Source organism: Pan troglodytes, chromosome 18, assembly GCF_028858775.2.
Source record: "Pan troglodytes isolate AG18354 chromosome 18, NHGRI_mPanTro3-v2.0_pri, whole genome shotgun sequence".
Taxonomy (NCBI): domain Eukaryota; kingdom Metazoa; phylum Chordata; class Mammalia; order Primates; family Hominidae; genus Pan; species Pan troglodytes.
In genome coordinates this window covers 72,634,678-72,650,016 of record NC_072416.2, presented here as the reverse complement: position 1 = coordinate 72,650,016, position 15,339 = coordinate 72,634,678, and the positions used below count along the sequence as shown (strand labels likewise).

Here is a 15,339-nt window from a genome sequence, read left to right as displayed (position 1 = left end):
GCATTCTAAAACTCCCATGTAAAAGTTAGCTATACTATTCAAACCAGATCATCAGATGGTTAATGTGCTTTTCTTAGAGTAGAACTGTCAGTCTAGGACTCTAAGAGGGCAGATTGCTACCTGCTGTGTCCCAGAGGGTGTAAATATATATTTCCTCCCTGCCACCACCCCTTTGAAATAGACAGTGGAAGGGGGAAAAATAGGAAAATATGAACTGGGAAAGTGTATCATTAAACTCCCCTGCTTTCCCAGTCATGAAGATGTACTCTAAATATTTTCTGATATTTAGAGTATCTAAATATTCCTAAACTGGAATGACCTTTTTTTTTCTTTTTTTACACATGGTATAAAAATTTTAAAGTGCAAAGAGTATGTAGTAAAAATAAGCCTTTTTAGGTATCCTTTCAGAAATAACCTATACACATACAATAAAACATGTGTGTCATGTATTTTGAATTCTTATTCTTTGCCTGTATGAAGCATGGCCTCTTGGATAGCAGTAACATTTTTGTTGTTTAAAATGGTTAGATTTTATTCAGAGAATGAAAGGCCAGTGGTCGCATATATTTGCAAAGCCTTCTATAATATTTGAAGGCCTTCTACATAACTTTTCTCCTGATGCTTATAACAGCCCCATGAGGTAGGTAAAGCAGGATTTACCTCTTTTATCTACACAAAATTTGAAGCTTAAAGAATGTTATGTGATAAATGTGCAGTGGAACTGGAATCAAAACCCAAGTCTTCGGCTGTTATTCCAGAATTCTTGTTTCCATTTTGCCTCTCAAACATGATAGCTTGAGGGGATCCATTATCTTGTATCTTCTTTTATGAGATGTGAAAAATACCATGAGTAGCTAATTTTAGACTTTTTTTTTTTTTTTTTTTTTTTTGAGACAGAGCCTTGCTCTGCCACCTAGGCTGGAGTGTGGTGGTGTGATCTTGGCTCACTGCAACCTCCGCCTCCCAGGTTCAAGTGATTCTTCTGCCTCAGCCTCCCGAGTAGCTGGGACTACAGGCACGTGCCACCACGCCTGGCTAATCTTTGTATTTTTAGTAGAGACAGGGTTTCACCATATTGGCCAGGCTGGTCTCGAACACCTGACCTTGTGATCTGCCCGCCTCAGCCTCCCAAAGTGCAGGGATTACAGACGTGAGCCACCACACCCGGCAGAAGAATTTTTATACTGTATTTCGGTAGTAGTAGTGTGGTAGTTACAACCTCACAGTTCAGAAATATGACCTTTTTGATGTATTTCCTACAAAGCAGTTTATAAACATTAGTGCCACTTTCATTACATGTGGACACCATAACTGACTTTATTCAGGCAGCTGAGCAGTGAAAACAAGGCCTTTTATCTCTTGATAGCTGTGTGCCTGCCATGGCTAGGAGCCAAAGGGATAAACCTGTCCAAGGTTCTTCCCCTCGATGCCAAAGTGGAATCTGAACAAGCATTTGATAGAGTGCCTGACTCTGTTTCCTTCCCCCATAATTTAGGTAAAAATGGTTAACACCAGCACCAAACTGTATTCTAGATTTCTAAGTCATCTCCTAGGGAGAAAAAATGAGTGGTGGGAGGAAAAAATTTTCAGATAGTAGACTGTCATGGGGATGATTTTTAGTCCCAGCAGACTTAAAAACTCTTGTCATTGCAAGACAATCCTTATGTTTCTTAAATGTTAGGCAGTCCCAGATGGGAATTTGATGAAAAGATTGGTTGAGCTCTGTATATGAAAAGAAATATCTCTAAATGTTCCCCTGAAGGGATGGCCTATCTCCTATAGTTTATGAGCACCTTGTTTCTAATTCCTGTTAGTAAAATAAATGGGAAATATAAGGAAAGAATTTACATTTTTTATACACAGTAGAAAAAATTACATGTTTTTGTAATTTACATTTTATAAAATTTACAGTTTATACTTACAAAATTTACATTTAATACTTTATAAAATATATGTATTTTTATATTCATGGATTAATAAATATTATAATCCAATGTAAAAGTCATTACATTTGCCGTAATGTAATGATTCAGTTTTTGTCCAATAACTAAATTGCTATATATATATATATATAAAATATATATATATTTGTATTTGTTTATTTTTTCACTCACAGGTCAACCATGAACTATGTTCTTATTTGTTATTTTTTATTTCCTGCTTTGGGCATAGAAGATGAGAAATTATACTAATTTGAGTGTTTCCACTTGGTCAGTTTAATTAGTGTTAGAGTTTTCTTAAACAAAACTAAGATGTAATTTGACTTCTCAAAGTAAAGTTTGGGGCAGAGCATCTTCTCTAGAGAGATGGATCTTTCTGTCAGGGAGTCAGGAGTTACTCAGTCTTTTTTGGGAGATGGAGGGAGGTCAACCATTAGGTCCAAAGCAGTGTTTTTGAGTAATTAGCAATTGCTGTGTGTTTTCATATTTTCAGAATAGGGATATAACCTCACTGAAGATGACTTAATTAGTACTTGACAAAGCTAAAAGTCCTGTCAGTATATTTATACCTATGCATAAGTATGCTCTCTGAGTCATTCTGCTAATTCCCACTGTAAAATACGTATACCCTTTTATTTTATTAGAATTAAAGGGCTTTGAGGAGATTTTTCATTTTAAAGGTACAAGACAAGTTTTAACGTCAACATAGCCCACTCACTGTTCTATATTTATGTGAGACCTTTTAAGAACCAGGGATAAATGGGCTCTAATTTGTCTGTGAGGGTCTTGCCCCGTCTGTCTTTAAAACTTAACGTGTTCCTGTAGGAGTAACTATATAATATTTGACAACTGTTATCCCACCGTCCACTTGGGAAGCACACAAGTAATAAAAGTAAATCAAATTATGACACTGTGTTTAGCATGACATCTTAATTTGAACTATGAGAAACCATTATTGGACCAATGTTGGATTTTTACTAAAGCCTTGTAGTTGTCCTAGCACGTATTAGGAGATGCCAAATGAATAAGCCTAGGAGTGATTGTCATGGGGTCCCTCACTTTCTCAGCCATCGGCACAGAATGTGCCTTTTCAACGCCACCCACAGCCTAGTGCTCCACCTTTCACAGCCTCCCTCTCATCTGCCTCAGCCTGCACACAGCATCCTTAACCAAACCACAACCGCCTGTAAGACTTAATTCAAATGTACCCTCCATGAAACTTTCTCTGACTGACTTTATTGCCATACTCATCTCATAGGGTTAGTGGTGCTTTTTTCCTTCTTTAAAATATCAAGTCCTCCTTTCCCCCTAAAAACTCCACATTCAGCCTTGTATGATGATTAGATATGCACTTGAGAGCCAGCTTCTGTATCTCATGTCTTTTTAAGAAAAAAAAAAAAAAAATCTCAAAATCTCCCGTTGGACCTGTACAGTAACTCCTTTTTGAAAAGGTAGTTGAATGTTAAAGACTTAAATAAAAGCAGCTACAACTCTTTAGTGAATCAGAACATTGTTGGAAGGCATAAAGCCTGTGCTGATCACTGTCCTTTTGGAAAAACAATACTCAACCACTATCCCTGGGTACAAATAAGAAAAATAAATTCTGATAGAGCCAGAATAAGGCACTAAGAGGAAAGCAGTTCTAAACCTGAGGATTGAGATTGCATTTAGACTTGCTCAGGAGAGTTTCCCGGGGGTAAAAGATTGGGTTTATTTTGTTAGAGACCAGCTACATTATCTTCATTGTCATTGGGGCTTTGGACAAGGTTAATAAATGAAGTGTTCGTGTGATGGGAAGTTACTGGGTTCTTAATGAATAAACTCCCAGAAGACTTGACTTAATACTGCAGCAGAGTGTCTCCAATTGAAAGGAGGCATTAGGTTATCGCGTGACTTCAAATTTTTCTAAGGCTGTAAAAGCACTGATACTGTTGGCATCTTTTGTTTGTTTTCTCCTGAGGGATTCAAAAACAAAGTCGGTTGTCACTTAATTTAGTACCAGGTATCTTAGAAAAAGGACCCTATTCCTTTATGTGATCTGATGTAGTTCAGCTTCAGTGGAAACTGTAGAATGTTCCATATTTTAGACAACATCCAACTCCCAAGCATTTCTGTTTCAGAAACTGGGACACCTTCCAAGATAGCTTTATGAATCCTTTAATTTCTCCTGCCAGACTCATTAACTCAGCCTATTCACCTTGGGGAAATCATAGTTCCAGACTTTCTGTAAAAACCTTCCTCCTAAGTGAATGCGGTAGTTGATTTGAGAACATTCAGACTCAAGCTTTTCAGTAGTTTATTCTGAAACCTGTTTGTTGTGACTTTGACTAGGAGAGATTAAGGTGAAACAGTAGTAACCATCATAATATACAAATTATCTACATTAAAAAAACTTGAAATTCAGTAAGTACATTTTTAAATTCCACATCTCAGATTTTATGGACTCATAAAGCTGGAAAGAACCGCAAGCAATGTTTGACCAGTATTTCTTAATTTTTTCTTGTCTCGTGGATCTTTTTGAGATTGTGATAGCTGTTGTGGATATTCTTCTCAGAAAAATATACATACACACAAATGCTTGCATTCAATTTCAAGATATCTCAGACTCCCAAAGCCTGTTCATGGATTCCCACTCTAGTTCAAAGCCTGTTGTTAGGGGTTTAGAGAAGTTAAGTGATGTACCTAAAGTCACACACTTCTATTGCTAACTACTATAGAAAAGTGGCAGGGTTCTTTTTTGTTTTCTGCTTTTTGTGAGGTTTTTTGTTTTGTTTTGTTTCGTTTTTTAACCATTTCCTCATACACTCATCATGTTCTTTATTGAAGTCAAGCAGGTGTCTCCAAGTACTTGGTGCTTTTCCCTTTACTGCCTTTGTTTGCTGTATCATTTATACAGCATTACCCAAGTTCCTTCTCTGTTTTAGTCACTGATGCATTGGGATGGGGATGTGCTAAATTCTCTTCATTTTCTCATTCTTCCGTTTATAATAGTTTACTTATTGATACTAATATATGCAATGTCAGGAATCACTTCTCTCATATTTGGTGATTAAATTAGCAGCTATTTATTATACTTTTCATAACTTTTTTTCTTACAGTTTTCCATAGTAAGAGGACAGTTTTATTTCCACTGAGTAAACACTTGATGTAAGAGATCCTTCTTTTTGAAGCCCAGACTTCTATCTCCAGAATAAGGAGTAGCTGATAATGTGACATAGCTCAGCTTCTAATTTGATGCCTCCACAGGCTAGGAGCCAGCACTTTGCCCCTGGTTTGAAGAATGCAGGTAGAGGTAGGAATCTTAATGATGAGAAGAAGTTTTTTTCCTCTATCTTGGTCATGTTCTTCCTATCATTTGAAAAATCAGTAACCATTCCCCCAGTAGATACATACTCATAAAATATTAGTTCCACCCATGTTATATGCATTATAAAAATACGTTAAAACATAAATTAAAGGATAAGCTTTTTTAAAAACAGAAGCTCTGTTATTTTCTTCCTGACCCCCAAGGGATCATGTAACTTCTTCCTTGAGAAATCACTCCACTCCTTTTTGGAGATCACTGTTCTAATTCTTTAGGCCTATCTCAAGTCCCTCCTCTTGCTTGTTTGATTTCGCTATTTTAACTGTATAACTGGATTGTAAACAACTTGAGATTAGAGACCAGATAGAATGTTGTCTTTGTATCCTGCAACAATGCCTAGCACAATTTTGAGTTCATCATCATTATTCAATATGTACTTGTTGGCTAATTTCTTGGGATCATCTCAGAGCATTATTTCACTAATTATTACCAAAGAGGAAGAAAAAAAAATCCTCAGTTTTATCTTATTTTAGTAATTCTGGGTGTTATTCCTCATGCTATTCATCTTCTAGGATTAGAGACAAGTGAGCCTGTCTGCACTTAAAGTTTTGTGGAAATAGATGTACTATATCTGATGAAGTGGTTTAATTGGGACATAATGAGAATGGTGCAGTATGAGAACCAAACCTGCATCAGCACCCGCATCTGTTTTCGTTCCTTGAGATTTCTGTTCATTGGTTCTTTATCACATGACTGAGTGCTGAAGCATAGTGTTTTCTTTTTATTTATTTATTATTTTTATTTACTTTCTCGAGTTCATTTATTCTGACATTATTGATGCACCCACCATTCCCAGGGTAGTATAAAATACTCCTTTGTATTTTATATTTCGTACTCTCTCTTCTGTTCCTCTAAATCACCACTGTGTTCTTGGATTCTAAAAACCCTTCTAAATTTCTGAAATTAATTGTCACAATTATGCTTAACAATTCTTCATAGCGATTTGGTTCCATGAATCTCAAAGACCTAACATTATAACCTTGTTTTTACGGCATTCCTATTCTGTCATCTTTTCTTTCTGCGTAGAGAAACTAAACCTAGGAAAAAGCTGGGCATACTGGCTCATGCCTGCAGTCCCAGCGCTTTGGGCAGGTGAGGCAGGAAGATCACTTGAGACCAGAAGTTGAGATCAGCCTAGGCAACATAGCGAGACCCGGTCTGTACAATAAAATTTTAAAAAATTAACCAGCTATCATGGCACATACCTTTAGTCTCAGCTACTAGGGAGGCTGAGGCAGGAGGATCAGTTAAGCCCAAGAGGTGGATGCTGTATTGAGCCATAATGGTGCCACTGCCCTTCAGCCTGGCAACAGAACAAGACTCTATCTCAAAACTAAATGAATGAATGAATGCAAAAATAAGACCCATTTATAGTCAGTTGCAAATCAAGATAGCAAAAGAGATGAAAAGCAAGCACTGGTGTCCAGATTTGTACTTTTGTGTCTCCATGGATTATGTCATTTCTTCATGAAAGACACAGTAGTGCTCTGTGCTTTCCAATATAATTCACTAATTTTAGATCATAGCTGTTACAGGTTCTAATTTAAAGACTTTGATATTTTTATTTTATTTGTTTGATAGATATATTAGTCATTTTTTCTTCGTAACAGACACCCTCAAACGTTGATGGGCTTAACTCGAGGCTTGTTTTTCTTTCCCATGGGTTATTCGAGATGGCTTTGCTTCAGGCTACAGGTTGAGGGTTAAGTTCAGGTCTGCTCCACATGTCTCTTTTCTTTGTACTACCATGTTCTCATGGGGAATGGCAGGGGTGCAGGAATACAGGCCAAACTACCCAGGCACATTTAAATCCTCTGCTCATATTGTATCTCCTAAAACTCCATTGGCCTGAGCATGTCAGTGGCCTATATTATATTATGTTACATTAACAGTATTACTAAGCACACAGTACTGCACCTCTTAGGAAGGAATGACATCATCCATGGAGACTCAATTAACTGCAAACGTGGACTGCAGTGCTTGCTTTTCATCTCTTTTGCTATCTTGATTTGCTCAACGTCAGCGGAGCCGGGTGTATACTCAGTTTATAGCAGGAGGCGGTACAGACTTACAGAACAGAGGATCTGGATGTAAAATCCTATGCAGGTGAAAAATTGGGAGAAATAATCCAGTCTCCCACTGTAGGGAAGCAAGTCATTAAAACAGTAATTAATTTGCTAATATAGTCCTGTGGACTCTAAACATGACAATACATTTCTTTCTATGGGGAGCTTACATCTTATTTGACATTATTTTGAAAATTCTCCAATGCTCTAAATTTCTTTCAAGAATGCACCTTTAATCCAAATTTGTTGTTTAGTAGAAATGAGTATAAGTAGAGAAGATTGTGATATTAATTGCCTTCCATCCCTTGTTTGAGAAACAGCTAGAATTGCTAATTGATTGGGAAAACTTAAGGATAGATTTTAAAAGGATAGTGTAGAAAACTGTCTAAGAAAAAGCATTCTTGTAAATAAACTATTAAGAGATATAAGTTAAACTTCAGATTGAGGTGGTGGGAACAGAGTTAAGCTAGGTTGACTCAGCATGGAGGCTGATTTCTGAGATTGAGAAAGGCACCTTAAAAAGGCATTAAAGTATCTGCTATTAGACAAGTAGGGAGAAAGTTCAAAAGTACTGTGTTATATAATAGAATCTTATGATTACCTAGCAACCTAATTAAAGTCAATTTTAATATATGTTGTAAGTATAAAAATGAGTTTGTATGTTGCTAATGCCTACTGAATTCTGCAGTGGAATTAATAATTCCATAGGGAAACCTTTTTCTTCTTGAAATAATGCTAGGTGTGGCTACTTGATGTGTTCTATTTTCTTTATTGCCTTATCTTTATCCTTGAATAGAAAACATCTGTTTATTTTAAAACTAGCATGTTTTGCTACCTAAATTGATAATATTTAAGTTATAGGCACACAGAATTCACTTTATATAAACAGATTAGAATACTATGGAAACTCAAAATAAATTATGCTTTTTTTTTGAGACGGAATCTCGCTCTGTTGCCCAGGCTGGAGTGCAATGACACAATCTCAGATCACTGCAATCTCTGTTTCCTAGGTTCAAGCAATTCTTCCACTTCAGCTTCCTGAGTAGGTGGGACTATAGGCGCGTGCCACCATGCCTGGCTAATTTTTGTATTTTTACTGGAGACGGGGTTTCATCATGTTGGCCAGGCTAGTCTTGAACCCCTGACCTCAAGTGATCTGCCTGCCTCGGCCTCCCAAAGTGCTGGGATTACAGGTGTGAGCCACTGCACTCGCCCAGGAAATGGTGCCGCCTTATGGTGTGTTTTGTTGCAGTTGTGTCTCCTTTGAAGGCACGAACAAGGAAACTAAAGGAGTTATGTATTGCAAAGCTATGTAATATTACATGAAACCTAGTCCACACTTTTTTTCTGTCATGGAATTGAAAGTTTTGTTTTGTTTTGTTTTTTGTTTTTTGAGACGGAGTCTCGCTCTGTGGCCCAGGCCGGAGTGCAGTGGTGCGATCTCGGTTCACTGCAAGCTCCGCCTCCCGGGTTCATGCGATTCTCCTGCCTCTGCCTCCAGAGTAGCTGGGACTACAGGCGCCTGCCACCACGCCCGGCTAATTTTTTTGTATTTTTAGTAGGGACAGGGTTTCACTGTGTTAGCCAGGATGGTCTCGATCTCCTGACCTTGTGATCCGCCCACGTCAGCCTCCCAAAGTGCTGGGATTACAGGCGTGAGCCACCGTGCCCCGCCTGAAAGTTCATTTTATTTCTGGTATGTGTGTCTGGCTTTACAAAGCAAATGTATCCATAGGAATATATTTCCAAATGTTTTTTTTAAAAAACTTTTTGTTATGAATTATAGACTCACAGGAAGTTTCAAAAACAGTACCTAGAGATCTTACGTACCCATCACGTAGCTTCCCCCAATGGCAGCATTAGGCCAATTTAAAAATCATTGATGGGGGCTGGGAATGGTAACTCACATCTGTAATCCCAGCTGTTTGGGAAGCTCAGGTGGGTGGATCACTTGAGCCAAGAGTTCTACACCAGCCTGGGCAACATAGTGAAACCCCATCTCTATAAATAATACCAAAAAAATTAGCTGGGCTTGGTGACATTGCGCCTGTAGTCCCAGCTACTCGGGAGGCTGAGGCCAGAGGATCACCTGAGCCTGGGAGGTTGAGGCTGCCATGAGCCATGATTGCGCCACTGCATGGCAGCCTGGGTGACAGAGTGAGACCCTGTCTCAAAATAAATAAATAAATAAATAAAAATTGAGCGACTTTCTCTGCACTCTATAATAAGTGAATTATAAAATGTCCTGTAGGAGTCCTTATGTCATTGTTGCTTTATTTATTGCTTTAGCATATTCTTCTCCATTCTCCCCATCTTCACATTGTACCATTGGGAAGGGGTTAAGTCTCATGTCTGGTACATTTCTCCCCAACAGCCTAAAAGATATGCAAGCTCCATTTTACTCCTTATGTTGAAGAAGCATATTTGGTTGAATATTCACATTTCTTGTTTTGAGTTTATTTTGGTGGTGTTTGAAAACTTGAAAGGTTCTATATATATATATATATATTTTTTTTTTTTTACATCATCTCTTCTTTTTTTTCTCTTCTAGCCTGAAAATGAAATTTCTTCAGACTGCAATCATGTAAGTATGGATTTTCTGTGATGCGCCATATGTGCTTTATAGATACGATGACAGATTTCGGGATGCTCTTCCTGTTGTTCTGGGAAGTGCTATGTTTTCTTACAGTCTTAATCTTAAAAGGATGACAAACTTTAAGGATGCTGGTAAAATCAACAAATAACCCTTCATTGTAGAAGCCTGCAGGTTCTCCCAAATAATATTTACGTACTTAAATTTTTCTTCAGTTACAGCTACCATGTGAAAATAATTCTCTGCTTATCAAGTTTACAACTTTAGAATTTCCTGTTTTAAAGTTTTCTCATTTACTTATCACACAGTCATCTTTTTGCCAAACGCTATAGTAGCACATTAAAAGGAGACTGATGTGAAATCAACTCTGTGCAAAAAGTATTGGGTGCTTTGGTAGAAGTCTATACAGAAGACACTGGAGACACAAAAATGAATTTTGTCCAGGTGAGTTGATGTCAGAAAAGGCTTAATAATGGAGATGAGGCCGGGCATGGTGGTTCACACCTGTAATCCCACCTGTTTGGGAGGCTGAGGCAGGTAGATCACTTGAGACCAGCCCAACCAACATGGAGAATCCTGTCTCCACTAAAAAAAAACAAAAAACAAAAATTAGCTGGGCATGGCGGTGCATGCCTTTAATCCCAGCTACTCTGGAGGCTGAGGCAGGAGAATCGCTTGAACCCAGGAGGTGGAGGTTTCATTGAGCCGAGATGGTGCCACTGCACTCCAGCCTGGGCAACAGAGCAAGACTTTGTCTTAAATAAATCAATAAATAAAAGAGGTGACACTTGATCTGGATCTTAGAAGAGGCATCTATATGTGGCAAAAGTCACTCTATCACATTATAGAAGGTAGATGGGACCGGAGGCTGTATAAGCAGAGACAGATTGGCTATTTAGGTTAACTACTTACTCTTATGAAAACCTAGGTAAGTCAAGTACAAAATAAAACTAGAAGAGTACTAGAAGATTAGAGGGAAGGCTTTTCTAAATATGACACAACCCCAAATGATGTTTTAAAAATATATATATCTGCATCTATATCTGATTACATTAAAAGCTTTCTCCCCAAAAAATGTTTTGTAAAAAAGTATTCACAATGCAGATGAAAAGGACTATATTTGTTAATAGAAAATGCTATTAATAAACATAACAGACATGAATAGAATGTTCACAGGAAAAGAAAAAGGTGTCCAATAAACAGTAAAAAGTTTATTCTCCCTGAGAATCAAAAGCATAAAAATTCAGCAAAAAATGAGTGCACTGTTGTCATCCATTTGATTAGCAAACATCAAAAATTTGATAAATGGGTACGCACCTGTACTCCCAACTACTCGGGAGGCTGAGGCTGGAGGACCCCTTGAGCCAGGAGTTCGAGATAGCAGTGACCTACGATCAGAAAACTGCACTGCAGCCTGGGTAACAAAGTGAGCCCCCCATCTCTTAAAAAGAAAAAAAAAAGGATAAATACACAGTATTGATAAGGATGTATGTATTTAAGCATTCTCTAGCCCATAGATCAAAAAACTACAACACTTAGGCCAAATCCAGTCTACTACCTGTTTTTATACATAAAATTTTATTGAAACAGCCACACCATTTATTTATGTATTGCCAGTGGCTGCTTTTCACACTAGGATGGCAAAGTTGAGTAACTGCAACAGTGACTACAGTTCCCTGAGAACTGTTGCTTTCTGGCCCTCTGCAGAAGAAGTTGGCTGAACCCTGTTCAAGCCTATGTATGGGAATAAAAACAAGCTATAAAACAGTCAACCTAAAATGCATATGTTTTGACCCAGCATTTCTACTTCTGTGAATTTATGAATAGTTATACTTAAAAGAGTGGATAGAGATGTGTCTATAAAAGGATATTTGTTGTGGCATTATTTATAAAGTAAAGGATTAGGGGAAAACCTCAAAATCCATCAATAGACTGAATCTGACAGAAGAGAAACCCAGAAAAAAGTTGATGTGTGCCTTGGAACTCTCAAAGAGCCAGCCGGGCGCAGTGGTCCACACCTGTAATCCCAGAATTTTGGAAGGCTGGGTGGATCACCTGAGGTCGGGAGTTTGAGACCAGCCTGGCCAACATAGTGAAACCCCTCTACTAAAAATTAAAAAATTAGCCAGGCGTCGTGGCACACCCCTGTAATCCTGGCTACTCAGGAGGCTGAAACAGGAAAATCGCTTGAACCGGGGAGATAGAAGTTGCAGTGAGATCATGCCACTGCCCTCCAGTCTGGGTGACAGAGTGAGACTCCGTCACAAAAAAAAAAAAAAAAAAAAAAAAAAAAAGAACTCTCAAAGAGCCAAGGAATAGGAAGGATACAATACTGCTGAAAATGGGGGACAAATAGTATCCAAAAAACAGGAGATTTGGTGGAAGGTCTATGGAAGAAGCAGTCAGGACTCTTTAGAGAACAATTATATAACCCAGAAATTCTATAATATAGCATTCATAATGTCCCGCATGCTATCAGAAATGGCTGGATATGAGAAGAAGCAGGAAGATATCAAGAGATAAAGTAGCCAACAGAGAGAGATCCAGAGAAGAGGTAATTCATATATTGGAATTATTAATAGCAGACAGGGACTTCAAATAACTAATAAAATAGAGGAAAATAAAATATTTTCCTATAAATAAAATAGAGGAAAATAAAATATTTTCCTATAAATAAAATAGAGGAAAATTAAAATGGATGAAAATATGAAGTATTTCAACAGAGAATTAGTCTTTATTAAGAAAATCAATTAGACATTTTTGGACTAAATATAATTTCAGAAATTAAGAACTTATGGGTAGTTTTAAAAGACAGCTTTAGTGGACATAAAAACAGATTCATGGCCAGGTGCGGTGGTTCACGCCTGTAATCCCAGCACCTTGGGAGGTCAAGACAGATGGATTACTTGAGGTCAGGAGTTCGAGACCAGCCTGTTCAACACGGTAAAAAACCCCATATCTACTAAAAATTACAAAATCAGCTGGGTGTGGTGGCAGGTGCCTGTAATCCCAGCTACTCAAGAGACTGAGGCGGGAGAATTGCTTGAATCTGGGAGGTGGAGGTTGCAGTGAACCAATATCGTACCACTGCACTCCAGCCTGGGCAACAGAGCGAGATTCTGTCTCAAAAAAAAAAAGGCAGACAGAATGGGATAGAAGCAGTATTTGAAGAAATAATGGCCAAGATGTTTTCCAAATCTAATGAGAGGCATTAACCCATAAATTCAACGAACTTAGTGAACCTCAAGAGAAATCCATACTCACCTAACAATTTTTTTTTTTTTTTTTTTTTTGAGACAGAATCTCGCTCTGTCACTGAGGCTGCAGTGCAATGGTGTGATCTCGGCTCACTGAAACTTCCGCCTCTGGGGTTGAAGTGATTCTCCTGCCTCAGCCTCCTGAGTAGCTGGGATTACAGGTGTCCACAACCACGCCCAGCTAACTTTTGTATTTTTAGTAGGGACAGGGTTTCACCCTGGTCTCGAACTCCTGACCTCAGGTGATCCACCCGCCTCGACTTGCCAAAGTAGTGGGATTATAGGTGTGAGCCACCATGCCCAGCCTAGACACATTATTAACAATCTGCCAAAACGAAAAGATAAAAAGAAAACTCAACAAGCAGGCAGAGAAAAAGAGACATTCTCTTGAGGGAAGGAAAATGACAGCTGGCTTCTCAGCAAAGCAAGCAGTAGAAACTAGAGACAAATGAAACAATAAATGTAAAATGCTGAGAGAAAATGCCAACATGGAATTCTATATCCAGCAAAAAATACCCCTTTAAAAAATGAAAATAGGCCAGGCACCGTGGCTCACCCCTGTAATCCCAGCATTTTGGGAGGTAGAGGCAGGCAGATCGCTTGAGGCTAGGAGTTGAAGACCAGCCTGGCCAACATGGTGAAATCCCGTCTCTATTAAAAATACAAAAATGGCCAGGTTTGGTGGCTCACGCCTGTAAACCCAGCAGACAGATCACTAGGTCAGGAGATCGAGACCATCCTGGCTAACACGGTGAAACCCCGTCTCTACTAAAAATACAAAAAAGTTAGCCAGGTGTGGTGGTGGGCGTCTGTAGTCCCAGCTGCTTGGGAGGCTGAGGCAGGAGAATGGTGTGACCCTGGGAGGCGGAGCTGGCAGTGAGCCGAGACCGCACCACTGCACTTCAGCCTGGGTGACAGAACGAGACTCCATCTCAAAAAAAAAAAAAAAAAAAAAAAAGAATTAACCACCGCACCTGTAATCCCATCTACTTGGGAGGCTGAGGCATAAGAATCACTTGAACTGGGGAGGAAGAAGTTGCAGTGAGCTGAGATCCCGCCACGGCACTCACCCCTGGCCGACAGAGCAAGACTCTATCTCAAAAAAAAATAAAATAGGTGTTATCAGACAAGCGAAAGCTGAGAATATTCATCTCCCACATTTGCACACTGTGAGAAATCCTAAATTCTTGAAGGTAAAAGGATCACAAATTGAAGCAGAGAAGTAGGAGCACTAGAAGAGAAAAATAATTGATACATATGACTATTATTCTTTCATTCTTTAAGATAACTGACTTGGCCAGGCGTGGTGGCTCACGCCTGTAATCCCAGCACTTTGGGAGGCTGAGGTGGGTGGATCACCTCAGGTCAGGAGTTCGAGACCAGCCTGGCCAACATGGTGAAACCCCATCTCCACTAAAAATATAAAAATTAGCTGGGTGTGGTGGTGCACACCAGTAATCCCAGCTACTCGGGAGGCCAAGGCATGAGAATCACTTGAATCTGGGAGGTAGAGGTTGCAGTGAGCCGAGATAGCGCCATTGCACTCCATCCTGGGCAAAAAGAGCAAAACTCCATCTCAAAAAAAAAAAAAGAACTGACTTAAGCCAAAACAATAACAGTATACTTTCAGATTATAACATGTAGAATAAAATATATGACAACAGTAGCACAAAGGGTGGGTAGGAATAAAAATATAATTTTACTTTGGAATATTCTTATATTGTATATGAGGTAGCATAATATCAATTCAATTTGGACTGTGACCAAGTTAAGGATGTATAATCAGGATACAGATTTGTTTCACATAATGATTGTTCAGTTAATGGTATTTAGCCATCATGACCCTTACAAGTTGATAGCACTTTACCCAAAACACAGATTATGCCCTGAGACATTATTGTTTTAAGCAAATTTGCGTGTAGCAACTTACTCAACACTAGTCAGACTATCACATGGAACAAATTTGAATTCTACCTCATAGTTAGGAGTGCTAAAGGAGTGATAGCAGGAAGTGATCAAGTAGCATCTTCTGTTCCTCTTCAGTGTGTCTTGCACATACAGTATTTCTCCATGTCAAAAAGTGGTTTTTGGTGTTGGTTTTGTTTTGCTTTTTGAGACA

General features: G+C 38.6%; 1 protein-coding gene across 2 annotated transcripts in view; it reads left to right on the top strand.

Moving 5' to 3' along the window:
* GLG1 (golgi glycoprotein 1) overlaps positions 1-15,339 on the top strand; it is a 154,618-nt gene that overhangs the window by 64,556 nt on the left and 74,723 nt on the right. The window contains exon 2 of one of the 2 annotated variants that reach the window (XM_016930161.4): positions 9,922-9,954. The exons of the other annotated variant lie outside the window; for it this stretch is intronic. Coding sequence (XP_016785650.1) covers positions 9,922-9,954 — 33 coding nt within the window. The remainder of the gene's footprint in view (positions 1-9,921; positions 9,955-15,339) is intronic. 2 annotated transcript variants of the gene reach the window in all.